This window comes from Cheilinus undulatus, linkage group 8, assembly GCF_018320785.1.
Source record: "Cheilinus undulatus linkage group 8, ASM1832078v1, whole genome shotgun sequence".
NCBI lineage: Eukaryota > Metazoa > Chordata > Actinopteri > Labriformes > Labridae > Cheilinus > Cheilinus undulatus.
The window spans coordinates 52,584,860-52,605,298 of NC_054872.1; the positions used below are offsets into that span (position 1 = coordinate 52,584,860).

At 40.2% G+C, this 20,439-nt stretch overlaps 1 protein-coding gene across 3 annotated transcripts in view; it reads left to right on the forward strand.

Annotated features, from left to right (window-relative positions):
- The window catches only part of LOC121513578 (zinc finger protein 70-like), a 23,961-nt gene continuing 3,522 nt past the window's right edge, over positions 1-20,439 (forward strand). For 2 of the 3 annotated variants that reach the window (XR_005992220.1, XR_005992221.1), the window contains exons 1-8: positions 1-56; positions 2,342-2,443; positions 3,363-4,054; positions 6,429-6,746; positions 6,938-7,375; positions 9,843-9,908; positions 10,193-10,376; positions 13,587-14,833. Coding sequence is in view for 1 of the 3 variants with exons in the window: in XM_041793399.1 (XP_041649333.1) it covers positions 2,392-2,443; positions 3,363-4,054; positions 6,429-6,746; positions 6,938-7,375; positions 9,843-9,908; positions 10,193-10,376; positions 13,587-14,098 (2,262 nt within the window). In the remaining 2 variants the exon portion in view is untranslated. Of the gene's footprint in view, positions 57-2,341; positions 2,444-3,362; positions 4,055-6,428; positions 6,747-6,937; positions 7,376-9,842; positions 9,909-10,192; positions 10,377-13,586; positions 14,897-20,439 lie in introns of those variants that run through there. The other variant, XM_041793399.1, reaches the window with a different exon arrangement.

Genomic DNA, 20,439 nt, shown 5'->3' on the forward strand with positions numbered 1-20,439 from the left:
GACGGCTACACCAGAGCCAGGAAGCGAAGCTAACATAACGGTCCTAACGGTCCTCTGTGAGTGTTTTCTTTAAAGGAGCTTTCTTATTTATGATATTTAGTCCCGTACCGTTTACTCTTTGTCACAGCTAGAGGAACTGTACGAATTTAAACGTTTTTATGGACTATGAACGGGTTGGTTTGAGGTTAGCAAGCTAGCTTCCCTTGTTCCAGGGACGGTGTGAGTGGTTTGGAGACCCCTGGTAGAGAGCAACAATGGGAGACCCTTCTCCTTTTAGATTAGATCAGTAACCACTGGGCTACTGCTGATGAAGAATATGTTTGAAAGAGTTTTTCACATACGACAGTGGGCAAGCAGTCCTGTCATCATAGAGTAACGGTAGAAGTCCTCAGGTTAGCAGGTCTGGTCAAAACTAACGCCTCAAATATTCACTACAGTTACATCAGTCCTGCAGACACAGACCAGGATTACTAACTAACGTTACACCGTATTAACACAGTAATTATGTGGACTTCATACTGATAAACGGGTCCACACTGAAAGCTGCCTGATATGAAGGTATTCTGAGGGTTTAACCTCTGCACCACTTTCCTAAACTGGTTTGGATTTCTCTTTAAACATGTCAGGACAATTCCTGCTTCCTTATACCAGTGGTGTTCACACTTTATCTGCCCAAGGTAACCTAAAACCAGGCTGAAATCTCAGCATGTGGATTCCCACCCCAAACAGCCTCTTTCCCACTAATATTACCGCTTCTTTAGTTCATGTAGTTAAAGTAAGGACACATCCAGAGGCACAAGGCACTTCAGACTAGGGCTGAACGATTTGCAAAAATAATCTAATTGCATTGTTTTTTCCTGCAATATTGCGATTTAAAATGTGATTATTTAGGTTCCTCCGTTTTTCTGTTGTTCGACAAACATGAGCAAAGAAACCACTCTGTAACAAGTTCAATATTAGATGAGTTTAAACGAGGGCTAAATTTAGGAAAAAATATCTTACTGTGATTTTGGCTCACATAGCAAATTTGATATCAGTTGCTTTATTGAAGGGGATGACTATTTCCCATATTATTCACATTTTGATGAAGAAAAATAAATGAGCAAGAAAAGTAAGATTTTTGTGTAAAATAAACTTAAAAAGATACTTGAAGGTTTTAATAATGTATGAAGACGTGATACTCAACGTGTGGCTCCAGAGCTACATGTGGCTCTTTTTATGTCTCCATTTTAAATATTATTCCCCCAGAAAACCTTAAAAAAGGGAAACGTTTTGCACTTTTTCGCCCATTTAAGCTACCTTTTGCCATTGTATACTTCTTTCTTTACCTTTTGGCCCATTTTTGCCACTTTTTTGCCACTTGTATCCCATTTTTGTCTATTAGGGCTATCTTATGCCATTGAATACCACTTTTTCGCTACCTTTTTGCCCATTTTGACACTTTTTTGCAGCTTTTTACCCATTTTATCCCATTTTTGCCCCTTTCACCCTTTTTTCTCTGCATTTTCACCCATTTAAGCTACTTATTGACATTAAATACCACTTTTTTCCTAGTTTTTGCCCGTTTTAGCCAATCTTGACTGCTTTTTGCCCATTTTAGTCACTTTTCACCCTTTTTTTTCACGGTTTTGCCACTTTTTTTTTTAAATACCATTTTATGCCAACTGTAACTCATTTTTTGTCACTCCTCATCCATTTTTGCTACTTTCTGACCTTTTTTTCCCATTTTCCTCCCCATTTTTTCCCCCTTTTCACCAATTTTTGTTGCTTTTTGACCATTTTTGCCACCTTTAACTTATTGTTATTGCTACTTCAAGACTATTTCAGACTATCAATAGAAGTTTGTGGTAACACTTCATTTGAAGTTTTATTCATGAGACTGACATTATGCTGTCATTATCATGACATGAATCCTGCCATTAACATGAATATGCCTTCATGAATGTTGTCATTAAGTGTCATTTGCTAAATTATGACACCTTCACCGCAAAGTAGGCATTTTTTTTGGAAGGCATAATCATGATAACTTGACATTTGCGGTGAAGGTGTCATAATTAGCCACATTTAGCGAATGACACTTAATGACAACATTCATGAGGGCATATTCATGTTAATGACAGGATTCATGTCATGATTATGACAGCATAATGTCAGTCTTATGAATAAAACTTCAAATAAAGTCTACTGTTTTTTTTGTTTTTGTGACAACAAACAAAACAATCAGTGAGAGTTTCTACCCTCCTGTTTATAACCAGCTCTTTGTCATGAGATATGAACCATAACTGGGACATGTCCTCTGTGTTATCTGCTGCCCTGTCTGATGTCTCTGTCTCTGTTTCAGAGGCCTGGAGGAAGAGATGTTCCTCAGCATCGTCAACACACAATGAGGACATGAATGAAGAGACTGAAGAAGCAGAGGGCTGTGAGCAGCTTCCTGCTGAAGGTCAGGATGGAAAGAAACAGCTTTCATTAGTCCTTGTTCTTTTAAGCTATCTGGCTTCTGTCTGTAGTACAGTTCATTTTAGGAGACAACAATAGAAGTAAACTCAAATCAAGTTTTCTACTAGTGTTCATTTATTATATCAGTTATTTGTAAGAGGATGTCACAATAACTGGAGGAAAAGACACGAGGGCAGAAGTCATAAGACAACTGCATCAGAACAGAGGTGGGCTGAGGGGGCAGGGCTAAAAAAGGAGAATAGAGAGGACAAAGGAGTGTTACTCAACCCTGCTCAACCAAAGAGCAAAATTGTTGAAAAATATCTTTGCAAGAGCCACAATCTAAGTGGTGAAAAGTGGCAAAAACGGCTTGAGTGGCATTTAAAATAAATTAAAATGGTCAAAAAGCAGCAAAAATGTGTGAAAAGAGGCGAAAATAGGGAAAAAAGTGGAGGAAGGTCAGAAAATAGCAAAAATGGGTGAGAAGTGACAAAAAAATGAGTTATAAGTGGCAAAAATGGTCCAAATGTGGCAAAAAATAAGTGAAAATTGACTAAAATGGGCGAAAAATAGGAAACAAGTGGTATTTAATGGCCAAAGGTAGCTTAAATGTGCAAAAAGTGGCAAAATATGTAAAAAAAAAAAAAGGGCAAAAATAGGATACAAGTTGCTAAAAGAAGTGGAAAAAATGGGCAAAAAATGGGAAACACGTAGTACTTACTGGCAAAAATTAGCTCTAATGGGCGAAAAGTGGCAAAATATTGTGAAAAAAGGCTAAAAAGTTTCCCTTTAAGGTTTTCTGGGGGAATAAGATATAAAATGGAGACATAAAAGAGCCATAAGGAGTGACTAGTATCACTGGGACGAAGGGTCTGTGTGTGTAAGCGCATCATTCTCCATTCTAATAATGACTGTCTCTACAGGTGAGGAGATTTTCCCCATCATCGAGATGCCTCAACCACTGCCTTTAAAAAAATGCCGCCGTCCGTCAAACGCCTCCCACCCTTGTTCGCTGTGCGACAGGGTGTTCGTCTGTCCCTCTCGGCTGGCCGATCATTTAGCCGCTCACGCAGGAGAGAAACGCCACAGCTGCTCCGTGTGCGGGAAGCGCTTCACCAAGAAGACCAACCTGACTGTGCATCAGCGAGTCCACACGGGTGAGAAGCCGTACTCCTGTCCGGACTGCGGGGTCAGCTACGCCCAGCAGAGCTGCCTGCGGCGGCACCGACTCGGACACGCCCCAGAGAAACCCTTCTCCTGCTTCCTGTGTGGCCGCGGCTTCGTTCAGCGGCGGTATCTGGTCCAACACGAGCGGACTCACACCGGGGAGAAACCGTTCGTCTGTCCGCTGTGCCCCAAAAGCTTCGCCTCCAGGACGGGCTTCAATGAACACCAGAGGACTCACGCAGAGCAGAACCTCTCCTGTTCACTCTGTGAGAAGGGTTTCACCACGCCGTCGGCGCTCAGAGACCACCTGAGGAACCACTCAGGTGCCAGGCTCCACCCCTGCTCACTTTGTGAAAAGAGCTTCAACCGGCCGGGTCTGCTGAAGAAACACCTGCAGAGACACGAGGAGGAGAGGGAGCTGATGGAAGCAGCGAGTCAAGAGAACAGCGTGAGTATGAAGCAGAGACGTGTGGATAAATCCCACCAGACATCTCCACACCTCCACCTGCTTTTCAGCTAGCTTCGTGTGCTTTCTGCAGTTAATCCCAACATGCAGCAACAGAACAGCCGCTTCCGGTAGTAACCATGTCGTGTCATTACAGCCACCATCAGACGGCACGTCCTGTTACAGTAATCAGATCATTTATCTGGCTTTGAAAAACTGTTGGAAATATATATTCAAGATTATGAAAGAACTTCACTAAAACATATGCAAGATAGGAGTAATCCTTTTTAAATTAAAGTAGACATCTGAGTGCAGAAATTCTACGTACTGTAGCTTTAAATTATGTTTACAGTGTGAGCTTTTAGACCTTTAGCGAACAGTTCAGTGAACACTTAAGGCAATGCTCATACTGATGTTCTCAGTACTTTCTAGGTCTAACGCTCCTTCCTTTCTCTCATGATCATAAAACAGATCAGATTTTGTCAGGCCTGACAGGTGACTTCCTTATGGAGCTATTGTTGTTGCAAAACTATTTGCAAATGTGCACAGATATCTTTATACAAATCTGTAAATGAAAAAAAATGTGTGCAGACGTGTGCACTGATGCAAATACGTGCACAGATCTGCAAATACGTGCACAGATCTGCAAATACGTGCACAGATCTGCAGATCTATTCACGCATTTGCAATTTTGTATTTGTGATACAGATAGCTGTTTGCATTTTTGCAACAATAATAGCTCCATACTTCCTCTGCTCAATAGAAAAACTTCTCTTCTTTGATTCAGCAGCTAGATGTTTCTGTACCAGCTGTACATTGATCTGACACAACAAATAAACATCAACTACTGAGATCTGTTCATTATTAACCAACATTTGCCTTTAACTCTGATATTAGCCAATGACAGCCAGTCAGTTAGTGTCTGAGCATTTAGATTTGGTTTCTCCTCTGACATATTTCTACTTTATTGATTCTGTGTATTTTGTGTTTGTCTCTTTTCCTTCTATAAGCATTTAAAGCAGTGTTACTCAAACCTGCTCAACCAAAGAGCCAAACTGTTGAAAAAAAAACCTTTGCAAGCGCCACAGTCTAAGTGGTGAAGCAAAAACAACTTGAAGTACAATAACAATAAGTTAAAGGTGGCAAAAATGGTCAAAAAGCAGCAAAAATGGGTGAAAAGGGGTGATAATGGGAACGAAAAGTGGAAAAGGGGTCAGAAAGTAGTAAAAAATGGGTGAGAAGTGACAAAAAAATGGGTTACAGGTGACAAAATGGTCCAAATGTGGCAAAAATGAGTGAAAACTGACAAAAAATGGGTGAAAAGCAGTCAATAGTGGCAAAAATGGGCAAAAAAGAGAAAGCAAGTGGCAACAGATAGCTTAAATTGGTATAAAAATGGCAACAAAAATGGTGGAAAGTGGCAATAATGGGATAAAAGTGGCAACAAGAAGTGGTTAAAATGGGCAAAAACTAGGAAAAAGGGGAACTAAATGACAAAACGTAGCTTTAATGGGAGAAAATTGGGAGAAAAAATGATGAAAAGGGGCAAAAATGGGATAAAAGTGGCAAAAAATAGTCAAAATGGGTAGAGATGTAGGAAAAATGTGGTATTTAGTGGCAAAATGAAGCTTTAATGGGTGAAAAATGACAAAAATGGATGAGAAGTGACCAAAAATGGGTTCCAGGTGACAAAATAGTCCAAGAGTGGTAAAAAAAAAGAGTGAAAGGAGACTTAAATGGGCTAAAAGCAGTCAATAGTGGCAAAATGGGCAAAAACTAGGAAACAGGTGGTATTTAGTAGCTTTAGGTAGCTAAAATGGGATAAAAGTGGCAAAAATGGGCAGAAAAAGAGGAAACAAGTGGTATTTTAATGGCAAGAAGTAGCTGCAATAGGTAAAAAATTGGCAACAAAAATGGTGGAAAGTGGCAAAAATGTGATAAAAGTTGCAAAAAATGGTCAAAATGGGTTAAAAACGTAGGAAAAAGGTGATGCTTAGTGGCAAAAGGTAGCTTAAATGGCTGAAAAGTGACAAAAAATGTGAAAAAAGGGCAAAAAAGTTTTCCTTTTTTAAGGTTTTCTGGGGGAATAAAGCTTAAAATGAAGACATAGAAGAGCCACACGGTGAGTATCACTGGTTTAAAGGTTGTCATGAAATCAATGCACAGGCTTTCTGTTAATGCAGACATGTCATTGTTGGATGAGAACACAGGTGCTGATGAAAGTTTTGCTTAGAAAGTTTAAGAGCTGGTTGAAGACAAATCTGAAGGAGATATTGATGAATGAGGCTTATTGATTTTATCCTGTAAATGTCAAAGTTTAAAAGTTCTACACTTATTTTTCCAGCTTTTAATCAGACTTTTCTCCCCCCCACATTAGGAGGGAACTCTTCGCCGCTGCTTTAAGTGCCGTAAAGATTTCCCATCCCATGAGGATCTCCAGGAGCACGAAGAGCTTCACCTGATGGTGCCGCCGTTCGTGTGCGAAGTCTGCGGCCGCAGTTTCCGCAGAGCGTCTCGGCTGAGAGACCACAGGAGGATCCACACCGGAGAGAGACCTTTTCAGTGTGACATCTGCATGAAGAGATTCTCTGCACAGTGCGTGTTCAAGAAACACCTGAAGCTCCACAAGAAGAAGGCAGAGAGCGCCGCCGTGACGACAGACAACGGGTCCATGAAGGTCGAAGGCGATGAGAAGGTGAGCAAAACAGTACAAGACTCTTCTAAATGTGAAGCTCTGCTGCACCCTTGACTCTTGGAGTGGACACGTAGATAAAAATGCTGCAGCTAAAGTAAGTTTTCTGATTTCTCTCCTAGACAGCGTGATCTTCATGGTTTAACTAAAAACTGACCCTGGTAGACTGATCTCACTGCTGTCGTTTCTGTCAGGAACCAGACGAGCCGGGCCGTGAAGGCAGCACGGCCCCAGGTTCGACGCTGAGCTGTAGTCTTAACGGGCTGCTGGGGATAAAAGTGGAGATCGTGGAGGACGACCACGATGGAGGGGAAGCGGTGCATTCACAGCCCAGTGCAAACAATCCCAGCAGCCCTAAGAAGCTCCACAGCTGCTGCATCTGTGGACAGAGCTTCTCTGAGCTGTCTGAACTCAAAGACCACTTTAAGATCCACGCCATGGAGACATCGCAGCGCTGCTCCACCTGCACAAAGACTTTCAGCACCATCAGCAGCCTGAGGAATCACGAGAGGATCCACAGAAAACGGCACGCCTGCACCATCTGCTCCCGCAACTTCCTGAAGCCCTGCCAGCTCCGAAAACACATGAGGACGCACATCAAGGACGGACTCCTGCAGGACCCCGCAGACCAGGTGAGAGCCGGGCACTCGGGCACCTGGAGAGAGGGAGTGTGCATTTTTATTATCATCCACACTTAGATAAGTCTTCTTTATGTCTCTGTTTTTAAAGTTTGACCACAGAAGTTCCAGCCTGCAGGGTCTCCACTGGCCCATCAGTGCTCAGCTGATGGAGGAGTCAGCAGAGTTTAAGGATTAAAGTGTCCGTGTTAGTGCTAAAAAGCATATTTGAAATCATTTCCAATAAGCAGATAAATTTAAAAAGGGAATTAGAAATGTTGTAAAGGCTCTTCTTTTCCAGCTGTGCTCATAAGCAGGCCGCGCTGAGCTTTGTGAGAAAATGTAAGAGATATTAAAGACTGTAGGAGGTAAAATTGTCCATGTAAAATTTTTTCTCAGCTTTGTCTGTTTTTCTCTCTCTAGGTAAATATTTTTATGTTTCTATGTGCCGTGAAATTTCACTGCCACACTCGGATGGTGATGATGAGGATTATTTAGTGATGAATTTCTCTCATGACAAAAACACATGAAAAAACTGTGACTGTGCAGCACTGCGCCTGTGGTAGAGCGAGATTTGTCCTGAGGTTACTCCAGAAATACATCACTTTAAACCAGTGATACTCAACCCGTGGCTCTGGAGTCTTATGTGGCTCTGTTGTGATGATTTGTGGCTCTTTGTGTCTAAATTTAAAATATTATTCTTTTAAACTTTGACCTCAGAAATTATCCTTACAAGTCACATTAACCAGTTTGTTTCCCACACTTATACAGTAGTTTTTAACTACTGTATAGTCTCAACCCTTATTTTTTCTTTATTTCCATTGCTCTTATTTGCAATTTTCTGTCCTTTTTTCATTTTGCCACTTTTAATTCATTTCTGCTGCTTTTAGCCCATTTTTACCACTTTCAGCCACTTTTATCCCGCTTCTTTACAATTTTTCACCCATTTCAGCTGCCCTTTGCCAATAAATGCCATTTCTCCCCCATTTCCTCACCTTTTTACAGCTTTGTTGCCCATATTAGTCACTTTTCACTCATTTTTTGCTGCTTTTTGACCACCTGTAACTTAATTTTTGGTGATTTTTCACCCATATTTGCCACTTTAACACAGTTTTCTCTATTGTACGCCTCTTTGCCTCTTTTTCCCCAATTTTTGCTACTTTAAATCAATTCCTGCTGTTTTTAGCCCATTTTTACCAATTCTTTTAGCCACTTTATGACCATTTTGGCCACTTTTATCCCTCTTGTGCTGTTTTTAATGAGTTCAAGCCACTCTTATCTTGCTTTGAGATGTTATGCATTACATATCATGCAATCATTCAAGACCCATTCTTTAGAGTAGTCTACAAAAAATCCTGCTTTCTTAACTTTTGTACATTTTTCTGATTAAATATGAGGATGACATAAAAATGATTATTTCCTTCAATGCAATACTTCATTTCCAATTTGCAGTACGAGTCAAAATCATCACTATTAGATTTTTTTTTTTTTAAATGTTCAGCGCTAGTTTTATCTAGTTTTGTGTTGGTTATAGTATAGAAAGATTTACTGCTTCTGTTTGTTGGAAAATACAGCTCTCATCACCATCTCATTGCCGGTGATTTAATGCCACAGTATAAACAAACTTAAACTCGAGGAGGAGAAAGAAAATTTAGGAAATGTCGGAAATCTATAGGAACCTAAACGGAAAAATACCATAAGAAACACATCATGAAATACCTGCCAATGAAGCCACTCTGTTTCATTCAAGACCATTTTGTTGCTTCACTGTTTGTCTTGTTTGTCCTTTTCCTCTGCCTTTCTGCTCTTATCTCTCTGTCCTATATTATTTTATTATTATTATTATTTTTATTGTTTATTTGTTTTTTTTCTCTCCTATATGTTTTCCTCCTTGATCTATTTTTTCCTCAATTTGTTGTCTCTCTTTAATATTTATGATATGTATATCATTTTGTAAATCAACACAACTTGCTACCCATTTATCTGTTTGTATGCACTTAATGGAGAATTAAAAAAAAGAAAATGCATAAGATGAGGAACTTAAGGAGTAATCGCATATAAAAATTGCAATCACGATGGGGGGGGGGTTTGCAATGGGATTTTTTTTTCCAAATTATTCAGCCCTAGTTTCAACTCATCATGTCGTGAATCTTTGGTCTGAACCGGGATCTAAAACAGAGTTCCCACCCTGGGCCGAGGCTCGGTCTGCTTCGAGGTTGTTAGAATAGATTTGAAAAGGCCGAAACATAACAAGTAAAAATAGTTTTTAACATGAACAGCAGAGTGATATACTCTGAGCTGTTAAGGAATTAGAAATAAACACGTCACTGATAATCAGACCAGCTTTGAGAGTGAATTTAAAGCTTCTAATAAGCAGAGGTTAAAACCTGAACTCCTCTACTCTGCAGGAGTTTCACAGTAAAGAGAACAACGTCTGCATGGTTCAGTCTGTCATCTGATGAGCTGGTGTGATCACTTTCAGGAGTTCTGGCTGAAGATGAAGACTGAGGAGGAGGAGAAAGAGGAAGGCAATGACCTGAATGAGCAGGTATCAGTCAGCTCACGTTATAATAATGGTGCAGAATATTATCAGCAATATGTTAGCTTAAAGAAGTGTTACATCAGCTGTGATTATCAGTCTATATCAGCTGTAAATATCAGCGATATGTTTGAATTAGTCTGGAGTTTAATGGACCAGCAGGTCTAAGTCAGCTAGAGTCTTTTCTTTTGAAGCTCATGTTGAATTTTTGGTCTCTGTTTCAGCTGAAATGAGGATTGAAATCTCCATCATGGCTCCTGTTCTTACATACTTTTGTTTCTTGTTGTCCCCAGAACCCAGCAGACCTCTCCACCTCCTCTGGGCCCTTCATCACTGAGCCCACACCTCTACCTGGTAACCATGGCGACCAGGGCGGTTTATTGTTGAAGAGGGATGAAATAAAAAAAGAGGATGGAAACGTCAGCGGGCTGATCAACTCTGATGGAGAGGAAGAGGAATGGAGGCCGGTGATCATCGGTATGTCCTCACCATCATCTGCTGCCTTCATTAGTTTGATTTATTTTTTATAGTGTGTTCTGAAAATATTGCATTGGAGCCAAACTTTTAATCTCAAAGACTTGCAGTCACACAGTAAGCCAGGACGTCCCATCATCAGTGAGGTAAAATTCCTGTTTTTGTCCGTTTACAGTGAAATATCTAAAAACCTTTTATGAGGATATTAAATCCTTTTATTGATTTTATAAATCAGTTAAAGTCCATGTAATTTGGCTTTTTTGGCAACAAACATTGAAAAAAATCTATTTAATGTCAAAGTGAAAACAGATATACAAGGTAATGTCAAATAAATAAAAATCTGTAACAGTGTTAATTTTGGCAGCTATTTTTAATTTTAGTCTTTAAATGAAATTAATTTTAGTTTTAGTCACATTTTAGTCATTTCTGGCCTTTTTAGTTTTAGTCGACGAAAACTCAAAACATTTTAGTCTAGTTTTAGTCCATAAAAGTCCTCACATTTTAGTCTTTACTTTTAGTCCAAGCATTTATTTTCTTGCCTAAATCTGGTACCAAATCATGGTAGTGTGTTCCCTGTACTCTGCCAAACCTGGGGTCCCTGCTTTCTACAGCTGAGAGGCAGAATAGATACAGATGTGTTGTTTTTGACAGATTTACCCACAGAGGAGAAATATCACAGATTTAGAATGTCTGATGAAAACTACATTACATTTTAGTCTAGTTTTAGTCATTTTGATGAAAACTAAACTTAGTTTTTGTCAGTTTTAGTCATCACAGATTTATTTTTGTTAGTCTTAGGCCGGCCACACACTGGACGATTTTTTTAATCTGAAACGATTTTAAAACCGTGAGAGACCACAGACTTCAGGACAATTTTCCAAAGATTTTTCATCTTTAATCCTCTGAATGCACACACTAGATGACTCAGCCAGACTGTCAGATCACTGCAGACCACACACCTGCCGACCTGCCTATGACCCCGCGTGATCACGTGACTTCAGAAATAAAACAAAACACAGATGTCTGTTGATACCGTCTTGCTGTCTCTCCACAGCAGGCTGTCCTGGCGTGTGTTACAGGTGAAGCAAAAATCACAATACAAAGGAAAGACTCGGGATGAAATCCTGGCTGAAATTAAGTTAAAGTTGTGTTTATGGTTGTGAGCGGTGGAGGTACGTATGATCTGGCTGTGATGCTACCCGGTGTACTCGCTCTCATTGGTTGTTGTGGGTACTCCATCAGCGGTGCTACAACGTAGAATCATAAATATCAAACATGTTTGATATTTATGATTCAGGATTTTGGAGGCTACGACGCGATTTGGAGCAGTTAAACAATCGTGTTGACACCACACACACGCAGACTACTCAGACAAATAGTCGTTTGTGACGAGGCTGCTCTTGGGATACGCCCCCACGATCGTGGGGGGAGGCAAATCTCGCCCCAAATCTATGGTGTATCATCGCTGTCAAAAGTCTGTATGCATAACTTTGACACTTTGTATCCGTGTTTTTAAACTTTGTGCGTAAATAAATGCTCTGTACCCCAAAAAATGGTTTTGTATATATGAGTCGGCAAATTAAGAGTGTTTTTATGTGAGTATGAATCTGAAAGCTACGACTTCAAGCCGTCACAAATCTGATTTCTACGCATACGAACTCGAGTCCTTGGGTACGAGTTCGAAAAGCGTTCAAATGACGTCACCGGGGTCACAGGCAGGTCGTAGGGAGACTAATCGAGCCCCGATTCCGCCGATCGCACATGCGCAATGATGGCTGACAACGGGGACGCTGCTGCTGCTAGCCCCGACTCAGCATCACAGGTACAGTAAATAACGTGATATTTTATCGATATTTCCAGTATTATTTTGATAACACTTCATAATAATATAGATTTTTTAAACACATACAAATTATAGCATCAGCCCACAAGCTCGCAAGCTAAAATCTTCTAATATGTAAAACGAGCGGTCAAGCCCTCGGTGTGAAAGCGGGAGGTCCGTAACGTCACCCCGCCCCCTGCCGCTTAACGAACACTATATGAACACTATATGCAACAAAAAACATACAGTGCCAGGAATAAAATATATTGCCACCGTATTTTAGTCTCCTTTGTCTGCAGTCTCAGCTCTGAGTCTGAGTGGATAGGTCTCAGTCAGGATCAGACATCTGGACTCTGATATTTTACTCCATTCTTTGATAAACTGCTCAAGCTCTGTCAGGTTGATCAGGGATCAGACCAAAGTCCAAATCCTCTGTTGGATTGAGGTCTGGGCTTTGACTCGGCCACTCCAGAACATTCTCCTTGTTGTCTTTGAACCATTTCTGTGTAGCTTTCTCTGGATGCTTCGGCTCATTGTCTGACTGGAAAATAAATCTTCTCCCAGCCGTAGTTCTCTGTCAGACTGAAGAAGATTCATTTTACATTTACAAGCCTTCCAGGGTTGGCTGCTTAGAAGCATCCCCACGGCATGATACTGCTGAGAAGCATCCCCACGGCATGATGCTGCTGAGGAGCATCCCCACGGCATGATGCTGCCACCACCGTGCTCCACAGTGGGGATGGTGTGTCTGTGGTGAGGCCTTAAAGCTCCATTCTGGTCTCATCAGACCAAAGAACTTTCTTCCTCTTGACCATGGAGTCTCCCACAGTCCTTCTGGTGAACTCTAGTCCAGATTGAATCTGAGTTTTCTTCAACAGTGTCTTTCTCTAAAGCTCTGACTGGTGAAGAACCCGGTCAACAGTTGTTGTCTGCAGAGTCTCTCCATCTCAGCTGCTGAAGCTTGGAGCTCCTTCAGAGTAGTCATAGGTGTCTTGGTGTCCTCTCTCACTAGTCTCCTTCTTGCACGCCCACTCAGTTTGTGAGGACGGTCTGATCTAGGCAGATTTACACATGTGACATATTCCTTCATTTCTTCAGGATGGATTTAACTGAACTCTGGGGGATGTTCAGAGACTTGGAGATGTTTCTGTCTCCATCCTCTGACTTAGACTTTTCAACAACCTTTTCTCTGAGTGTTCTTTTGTCTTCATGGTGTAATGGTAGCCAGGAATACTGCACTCACGTCATTAAAGTTTTTTTTTACTGTATTTTTTGTCATAAGTAAGTGGAGGGCTGGTTTGACTGTGGGTTGTCTAAAAACCTAACAGGTAAAGTCCACTGAAAACAAACAAACGTGGTCTCACAGGTAATCCTCTGCATGTCATTTACAGATCAAGATGGCCGCCCAGAGACGCAGACGGCTGACAGCAGCGATGGGAAAAAGAAGCACTGCTGTCCCGTCTGTGGTCGAAACTGCTTCAAAGCTTCGTCGCTGCAGAAACACCTGAGGATCCACTCAGGTGAGCGTCCGTTTCAGTGCCCCACCTGTAAGAAGAGCTTCATCCAGCACATCCACATGAAGGAGCACCTGAGGACCCACACGGGGGAGAAACCCTACACCTGTGCCAAATGTGGGAAGTGCTTTACCTTCTCCAGCGCCCTGCGCCGACACGAGCAGCTGCACACGGACGGCCGGCCCTTCAGCTGCCCTGTCTGCCAGAAAACCTTCAAACAGCAGAGGACGCTGAGGAAACACCAGCTGACGCACGCGGCGGGGATCCGCTTCCACTGCCCGCTGTGCAGCCGGAGCTTCAGCGATGCCCTGGAGCTGACCTACCATGTGGAGACGCACTCAGAGACGCATGCTGTCCTTCGGCAACACCAGCAAGTAGGGCTGCTATGATAGCGGGAGTATCTACTACACTCAGTCCTTGTTTCCAATGAAAAACTCTCTTAACTGCAGAAATCTCAGTGGCGCCGTGTTCATGCAGAAATGTTCCAAGTGTTTAATTTAGACGTGGTGCAGAACTCGACCTGCAGCTCTAGACCGAATCATTCCTCTCTTACAGACCCGTCTAACAAAAGACACACGATTATTTAACGCTTTGGCACTTTCCAGTTCTTTTGTTGATTGAAATGATGGAGATTTTGGGTTAATATTGAAAAAAGGTCAACATTTTTATCAAGATCATCCACAAGAAGAACCTAAACAAAGCCCTGATCCATGGCAACCACAAAAGAAGACCCTGAACTCTCACTGAGACCAAGACCAGCTCAGACTGATGGGGCGAGTCTCTGTGGACGCTCTGAGCTTTTCTGCAGCCGGTCAGGTTCATTAGAAGTTTCCAGATAACCGGTGAAGCCACAGCAGTAGATTCTAGTCAGACCTAAGCTTGAGTTTAACTTCTGTATAAACCTGTGATGACAGGTAGACCCACGTTTCCAGTCCTGCTGCCACATTTCCTGCTTTTTTATTTCCAAGAAACCCCGCTGACTGTCGCTGAGAGTATTCTGGAGACGATGGACATTCAGGAATGCTGCAGTGCAAATTAGAAAAGAGGGCAGACATCGGAGGAGACTGCACATATTCTGCTGAATCAGCTGATGCAGAGGACGGGGACGTTTGTTTAACCCTCAGGTATCGCTTTAATTTACTACCCTTTAAAGCCATTAAGGGCAAAATTGTCCACTTACAAAAAACTGCAACAAAACTTAACAGATTAATATTTTTTTCTGTCTTTTTTTTTTTTTTTTTGCATAAATCTCTTAAACAACTTCAGCTGTGCTCAAAACTACCAAACATTCAATCATTTTGAGGATTTTAACCCTTTAAATGCCAGTTTGGTTACTTAAAGTCAATGTTGTTTTTTATGAATAAAACCAAAAAAATGTGTTATCCTCCTCAAACCAAATGTTGGATGGCTGGGGCATTATTTCTAAATCCAGCTTGGGTATGTCAATGATTAGCCAAAATATTGACTTTGATGCGCTTTTAGTTTTTGTGTAGCATCCGATTTAAAATTTACCACCCTTTCGAGTCATTAAAGACAAAAACGTCCCATTGACTCCCATTCAAATCACATTTTTTGATCTCATAGCCATTGCATGATATAATCGTGCATTCTGTAATGTTATGGTTTCAGCTGAAGGTGTTTAAGAGATTTATGCAAAAAAAAAGCAGAAAAAATATGAATCTGTTAAGTTTTTATAGCAGTTGTTTGGAAGTGGACATTTTTGTCCTTAATGACTTTAAAGGGTGGTAAATTTGTTTCACAGTGTTCCCCTGACCTGTTAGAGCAATTGAAATTTGAATTCAAAGATTTGCCTAGAAAGAAACTTTGTTACAAAAAATGAGACTAAATGTCCCTAGTGATGCCTGAGGGTTAAATGCAGGAAATGTGACCCTACACAGCTGACTAATGCGTGTTTCTGCTGTCTGCATTGTTTCGTGGAGCGGTGACGTTTTTGAGAGGATGCATGTCAGGTTCAAACGTAAATTTCTGCAGCACAGAAGTCTGAATCCAGCTTTACTGCTCTGGAAAAATCAAGAGACCGCTTCAAAAATGTTTATTTTCTCATGTTCTACTATTTATAGCCTTTTTAAAAATGAACTATTTTATTTTATTTTACTCACACATTTCTTCAACATTCAAATAAATATTAATGTTCAGATATTTTCTTTAGACAAACGACGACTGGTTAAGAAAACAAAAAGCTGCAGAATATAAAAGACTTTTTCAAAGAAGACTAACTAAACAGTTAATCCCAGTTTTATTGGAATTGCAACATTGATTAATGTGATTTCCAGATGATAGAAGGTGCAGTGTCTCTTTCTGTTAATCCATTTCAAGCTTAAAGCTTTTTCATTTAAATGTTTTACAGCAGAGATACCCTGGAGCACATTTCATTTGAATGATCTTTGTGTGGAAATTGTGAAAAAACACTCATCAATCATGTTTTATACTCTTTCAGTAATCATGTTTTATTAGTTAAAAACAAAAATGTTAAAATAATCGCTCTTAAAGCCCACAAATCAAAGTTTAAGCCAAAGTAATCACTATTCAGTACACTTTATCCCGTTCAGTAAACTTTTCTAAAAATTGACATTAAATGTTAGCATGATGTGAAGAGCCTGACATCTGTGCTGCAGTCAGATTATATTAAACCAGCATCCTGACACATTTCAGGCCAAATGTGAAATTTTGAACCTTCTGTGATGTGGATTGGATTTCTGACGGCCGTTTTATTGATTTAATCTGGATTTTTATTAATTACCCAGGAGTAGTCAACAGTCTGGTTACAGGAAAAAAGCTCATCCTCCATGAAATGCAGCTTAGGTAGCTCTGTTAGCTATGTAGATCAAGTTGTTACATAGCTAATGTAGCTCAAGCTAAGCTTCTTTATCTATGTAGCTATAAAGTTGTTACATAGCCAAAGCTAATCCCACAAAGCAGCTGCATTTGCTACTTTATCTACGTAGCTTAGTAAGCTACTTTGTCTGCATAGCTCCATTAGCAGCATAAAGTTGTTATGTATTTAATGTAGCTAAGGCTAAGCTAACAAAGCAGCTACATTGGCTGATTTTTTCATATTAGCCAGGGTTTGTTAAAGCCGCTAACACTGTAGACAGAGACGTCTCATGAACAGTCAGAGAGGCTGTCAGAGGTCTACGGTCTGCAGCCAGACTCAATAAAATAAACACACATAAAACTGAAAATGCTGACGTTATGAAATCACAGACGTGTGAACGGGAGAACCAGAGAGAAACGTGTTTTTGCAGCGGTCTTTTAGCTGATTGAATGTTTCTCTGTCCTGAATCCTCTCTGTTATCGATGCTTTAAAACATTAGAAAGAAGCTTTAACACAAACATTTGACACGTTTACTGACATCACTTCCTGTTCATACAAAGGTCAGAGGTCAGCGTCAGTGCCTGCAGAGGTTCAGTGCCTTTTAAAAACCCACAATATTCAGTTATAGACGGCAGATATTAAAGTCAAAGATAGTAAAAATGATCAAAAAGACTGTTGGAGATCTACTGCTCAGCTCTATGGACTCTTTTGTTAAAATGAGGATTCAGTTAAACTCAGTGAATTTATTCACCAGTAAGCCAATGTTTTTGTTTCACTGATGAATTTCATGTAATGGGGGAGAAAAGCAGTTAAAAGTGGCATAGTTTGTGCCTCAGGCAACAGGAAAAGCTTTGTGGGGGCCTTGCAGCTCAAGTAATCACAGCCGCTTTTATCGCTTTTCTCCCTTATTATGAGAAGTTCATCCAGACCTGAGCGGTACGTCTCTGCAGCTGGGAAATGTTTCGTGGTGCAGGAGAAAGATGGACGCCTGAACTTGTAGCCGATGTCTGAGAGTAGTGGTGGTCCAGCACTAAACATGAACGAGGTACAGCAACAGAACAGCAGTTTCCTGTAGCTCTTCAGTTTTCACGATGTAGCAGACTCTGACAGAACATCCATAAACATTACAGGGGCTCTGTAGGCCAGATACCAGGACAGGACACTTCCTGTTAAACTCTATAAATGATGGATTTCTCTGTTTTTGTAAACTGTTGGAAATATTTAAGCTTATGTAGGAACTCATCTAAATATATATATATAACATAGGAGTAGTCATTTTTTAATTAATGTCGACTTTATAGTGTGAAAATTCTATGTATTGTTCCTTTAAAGCAGTGTCACTCAACCAAAGAGCCAAATTGTTGAAAAATGTCTTTGCAAGAGCCACAATCTAAGAGGTGAAAAGTGGCAAAAAAATAAATGAAAGGGGGCAAAACTGGTCAAAAGGCAACCAAAAAAATGGCAAAATAGGCTTACAATGGACGAAAATAGGTGAAAAGTCACAAAAGTTGAGTTACAGGTGGTCAAAAAGCGGCAAGAAATGAGTGAAAAGTGAAAAAAAAGGGCAGAAAAGCTGTAAAAAGCTGGGCAAATGGGAGAAAAGTGGCATTTAATAGCAAAAGGCAGCTGATAAGCAGATAAGCTACTGCTTACTTCCATTAGCTACTTTATCTGTGTAGCTCTGTAGGAAACTTTATCCACGTAGCTTTGTGAGCTACTTTGTCTGTGTTGCTTCATTTCCTATGGAGATAAAGTTGTTACATAGCTAATCTAGCTAAAGCTAAGCCCACAAAGCAACTACAAAAGCTACTTGTCTGCATAGCTCCGTTAGCTACATAAAGCTGTTATGTAGCTAACAGAGCTAAAGCTAAGCTCACAAAGTGGCTACATAAGCTACTTTTTCTGCATAGCTTTGCAAGCTACTTTGTCTTTGTAGCTACATTAGCTACTTTAAATTGTTACATAGCTAAAGTAGCCAAGCTAAGCTTCTTTATCTATGTATCTATAAAGTTCTAACTTAGCTAATATAGCTAAAGCTAAGCCCACAAAGCAGCTACATAAGCTACTTTACCTGCACAGCTGTATAAGCTACTTTATCTGTGTAGCGACATTAGCTACTTTAAGTTGTTACATAGCTAAAGAAGCTCAAGCTAAGCTTCTTTATGTATCTATACATTTCTAACTTAGCTAATGTAGCTAAAGATAAGCTTTTTATCTATTTAGCTATGAAGTTGTTACATGGCTAAAGCTAAGCCCACAGAGCAGCTACATAAGCTACTTTATCTGCACAGCTGTGTAAAATGAGTAACAGGTGGTCAAAAGCAGCAAAAAATGAGTGAAAAGTGACTAAAATGGGCAAAAAAGGTGGAAATGGGAAAGGAGTGACAATAAGGGGGAAAATGCAAAAAAAAGCAGGATAAAACTTATGCAAAAACGGGATAAAAGTAGCAAAAATGGTCAAAAAGTGGCTTTAAGAAGTGGTAAAAATGGGCTAAAAGCAGCAGAAATGGATTAAAGGTGGCAAAACTGTCAAAATGGGGCAAAAATTGCAAATAAGGGAAATGGAAATATACAGAAAAAAATAAAGGTTGACTCAGTCTGACCGTTAAAACCTACTGCATACGTGTAGGAAACAAACTGATTAATGAATAATTACTGAGGTCAAAGGTTACATTTGAAGGTTTTCTGGGGAATAATAATTGAAATGAAGACATAAAGAGCCTCATGTTGAGTTTCACTGCTTTAAAGACTGTCTGACCTGTGTTTATTCTGCACACACACACCTGTATGTTTATTTATTACCTGGAAACACCCAGACTGTCTGATGAGCCGCTCATTAAAGAGACAAACTAACTAAACGTTTCCTCACTGAGTCTGAAATAGTTCATGTTTTGAACACTGCAGTTGTTTAAAGGGATATTATAACTTTACCTTTCTGTTTAAAACACTTTACAATCATTTCAACTTCATTGTTTTTTTAAATGCACAAGGAAGATATCTTCATTTTCTTTTTTTAGGTGAATTTTTCTAAGTACTGTTTAGTTTGTTTTATTTTTGCATGGTTAAAAATGCCTAAAATGACAGGAACATGTGAATGAAGAGCAGGAAGCTGGAAACTAAGAGATATTAAGCTTCCACCTAAAAAAATGTTTAAAAAAGAACAAAATTCAGATTCAGACATCTTTATTTCTCCCAAAGGGCAATTTAGTTTTTGCAGTCTACCCAGACCATACATCAAACCACAGACAGCAAACAGAGACAATAATAAATAAAAGTCAGTACATGACAGAGATGCTCACCGACACATGGACCCTCAGGTGACCCTTTTAGTAACGACACACTCAGGGTCAGGCAGATTATAACGCACATTTTACATCATAAGTTTACATTCATTGAATGTACGAACGAGCCACCAGCATAAGCACACAGTTTTAACCACCATGTGGTTCAGCGCCAAACAAGTAAGAACACAATAATACAAAGCTATCAGTCCATGAGACTACCATCAAGGTTTAACAGCCTGATGGCAGAGGTAATGTAGGACTTAGAATAACGGTTTGTTCTCCTACAGGGCGCGATAAAGCGGCGGCCTGAGAGCATTAAAGTAAACTCAGAGCACAGGATGTGGTCATGTTGGGAAATGATTCCTTAAGCTTTTCTGATCACCTCTGTCTCCCACAAAGAGCGCAGATCTTTCTGCTGGACTCTGATTATTTTGGAGCAGATTTTAACAATATTGTACAGACTGACAGAAACTCAAGATTACACAAAGTAATACCAGCATGTTTAAGTCCTAACTACTAATGTGGATGTTTGGGGATTATGAATACCAGCATGTTAGATTAGGGGCATGTTTAAGATCATTACACCTAAAATTAACCCAATAAAAAAGAA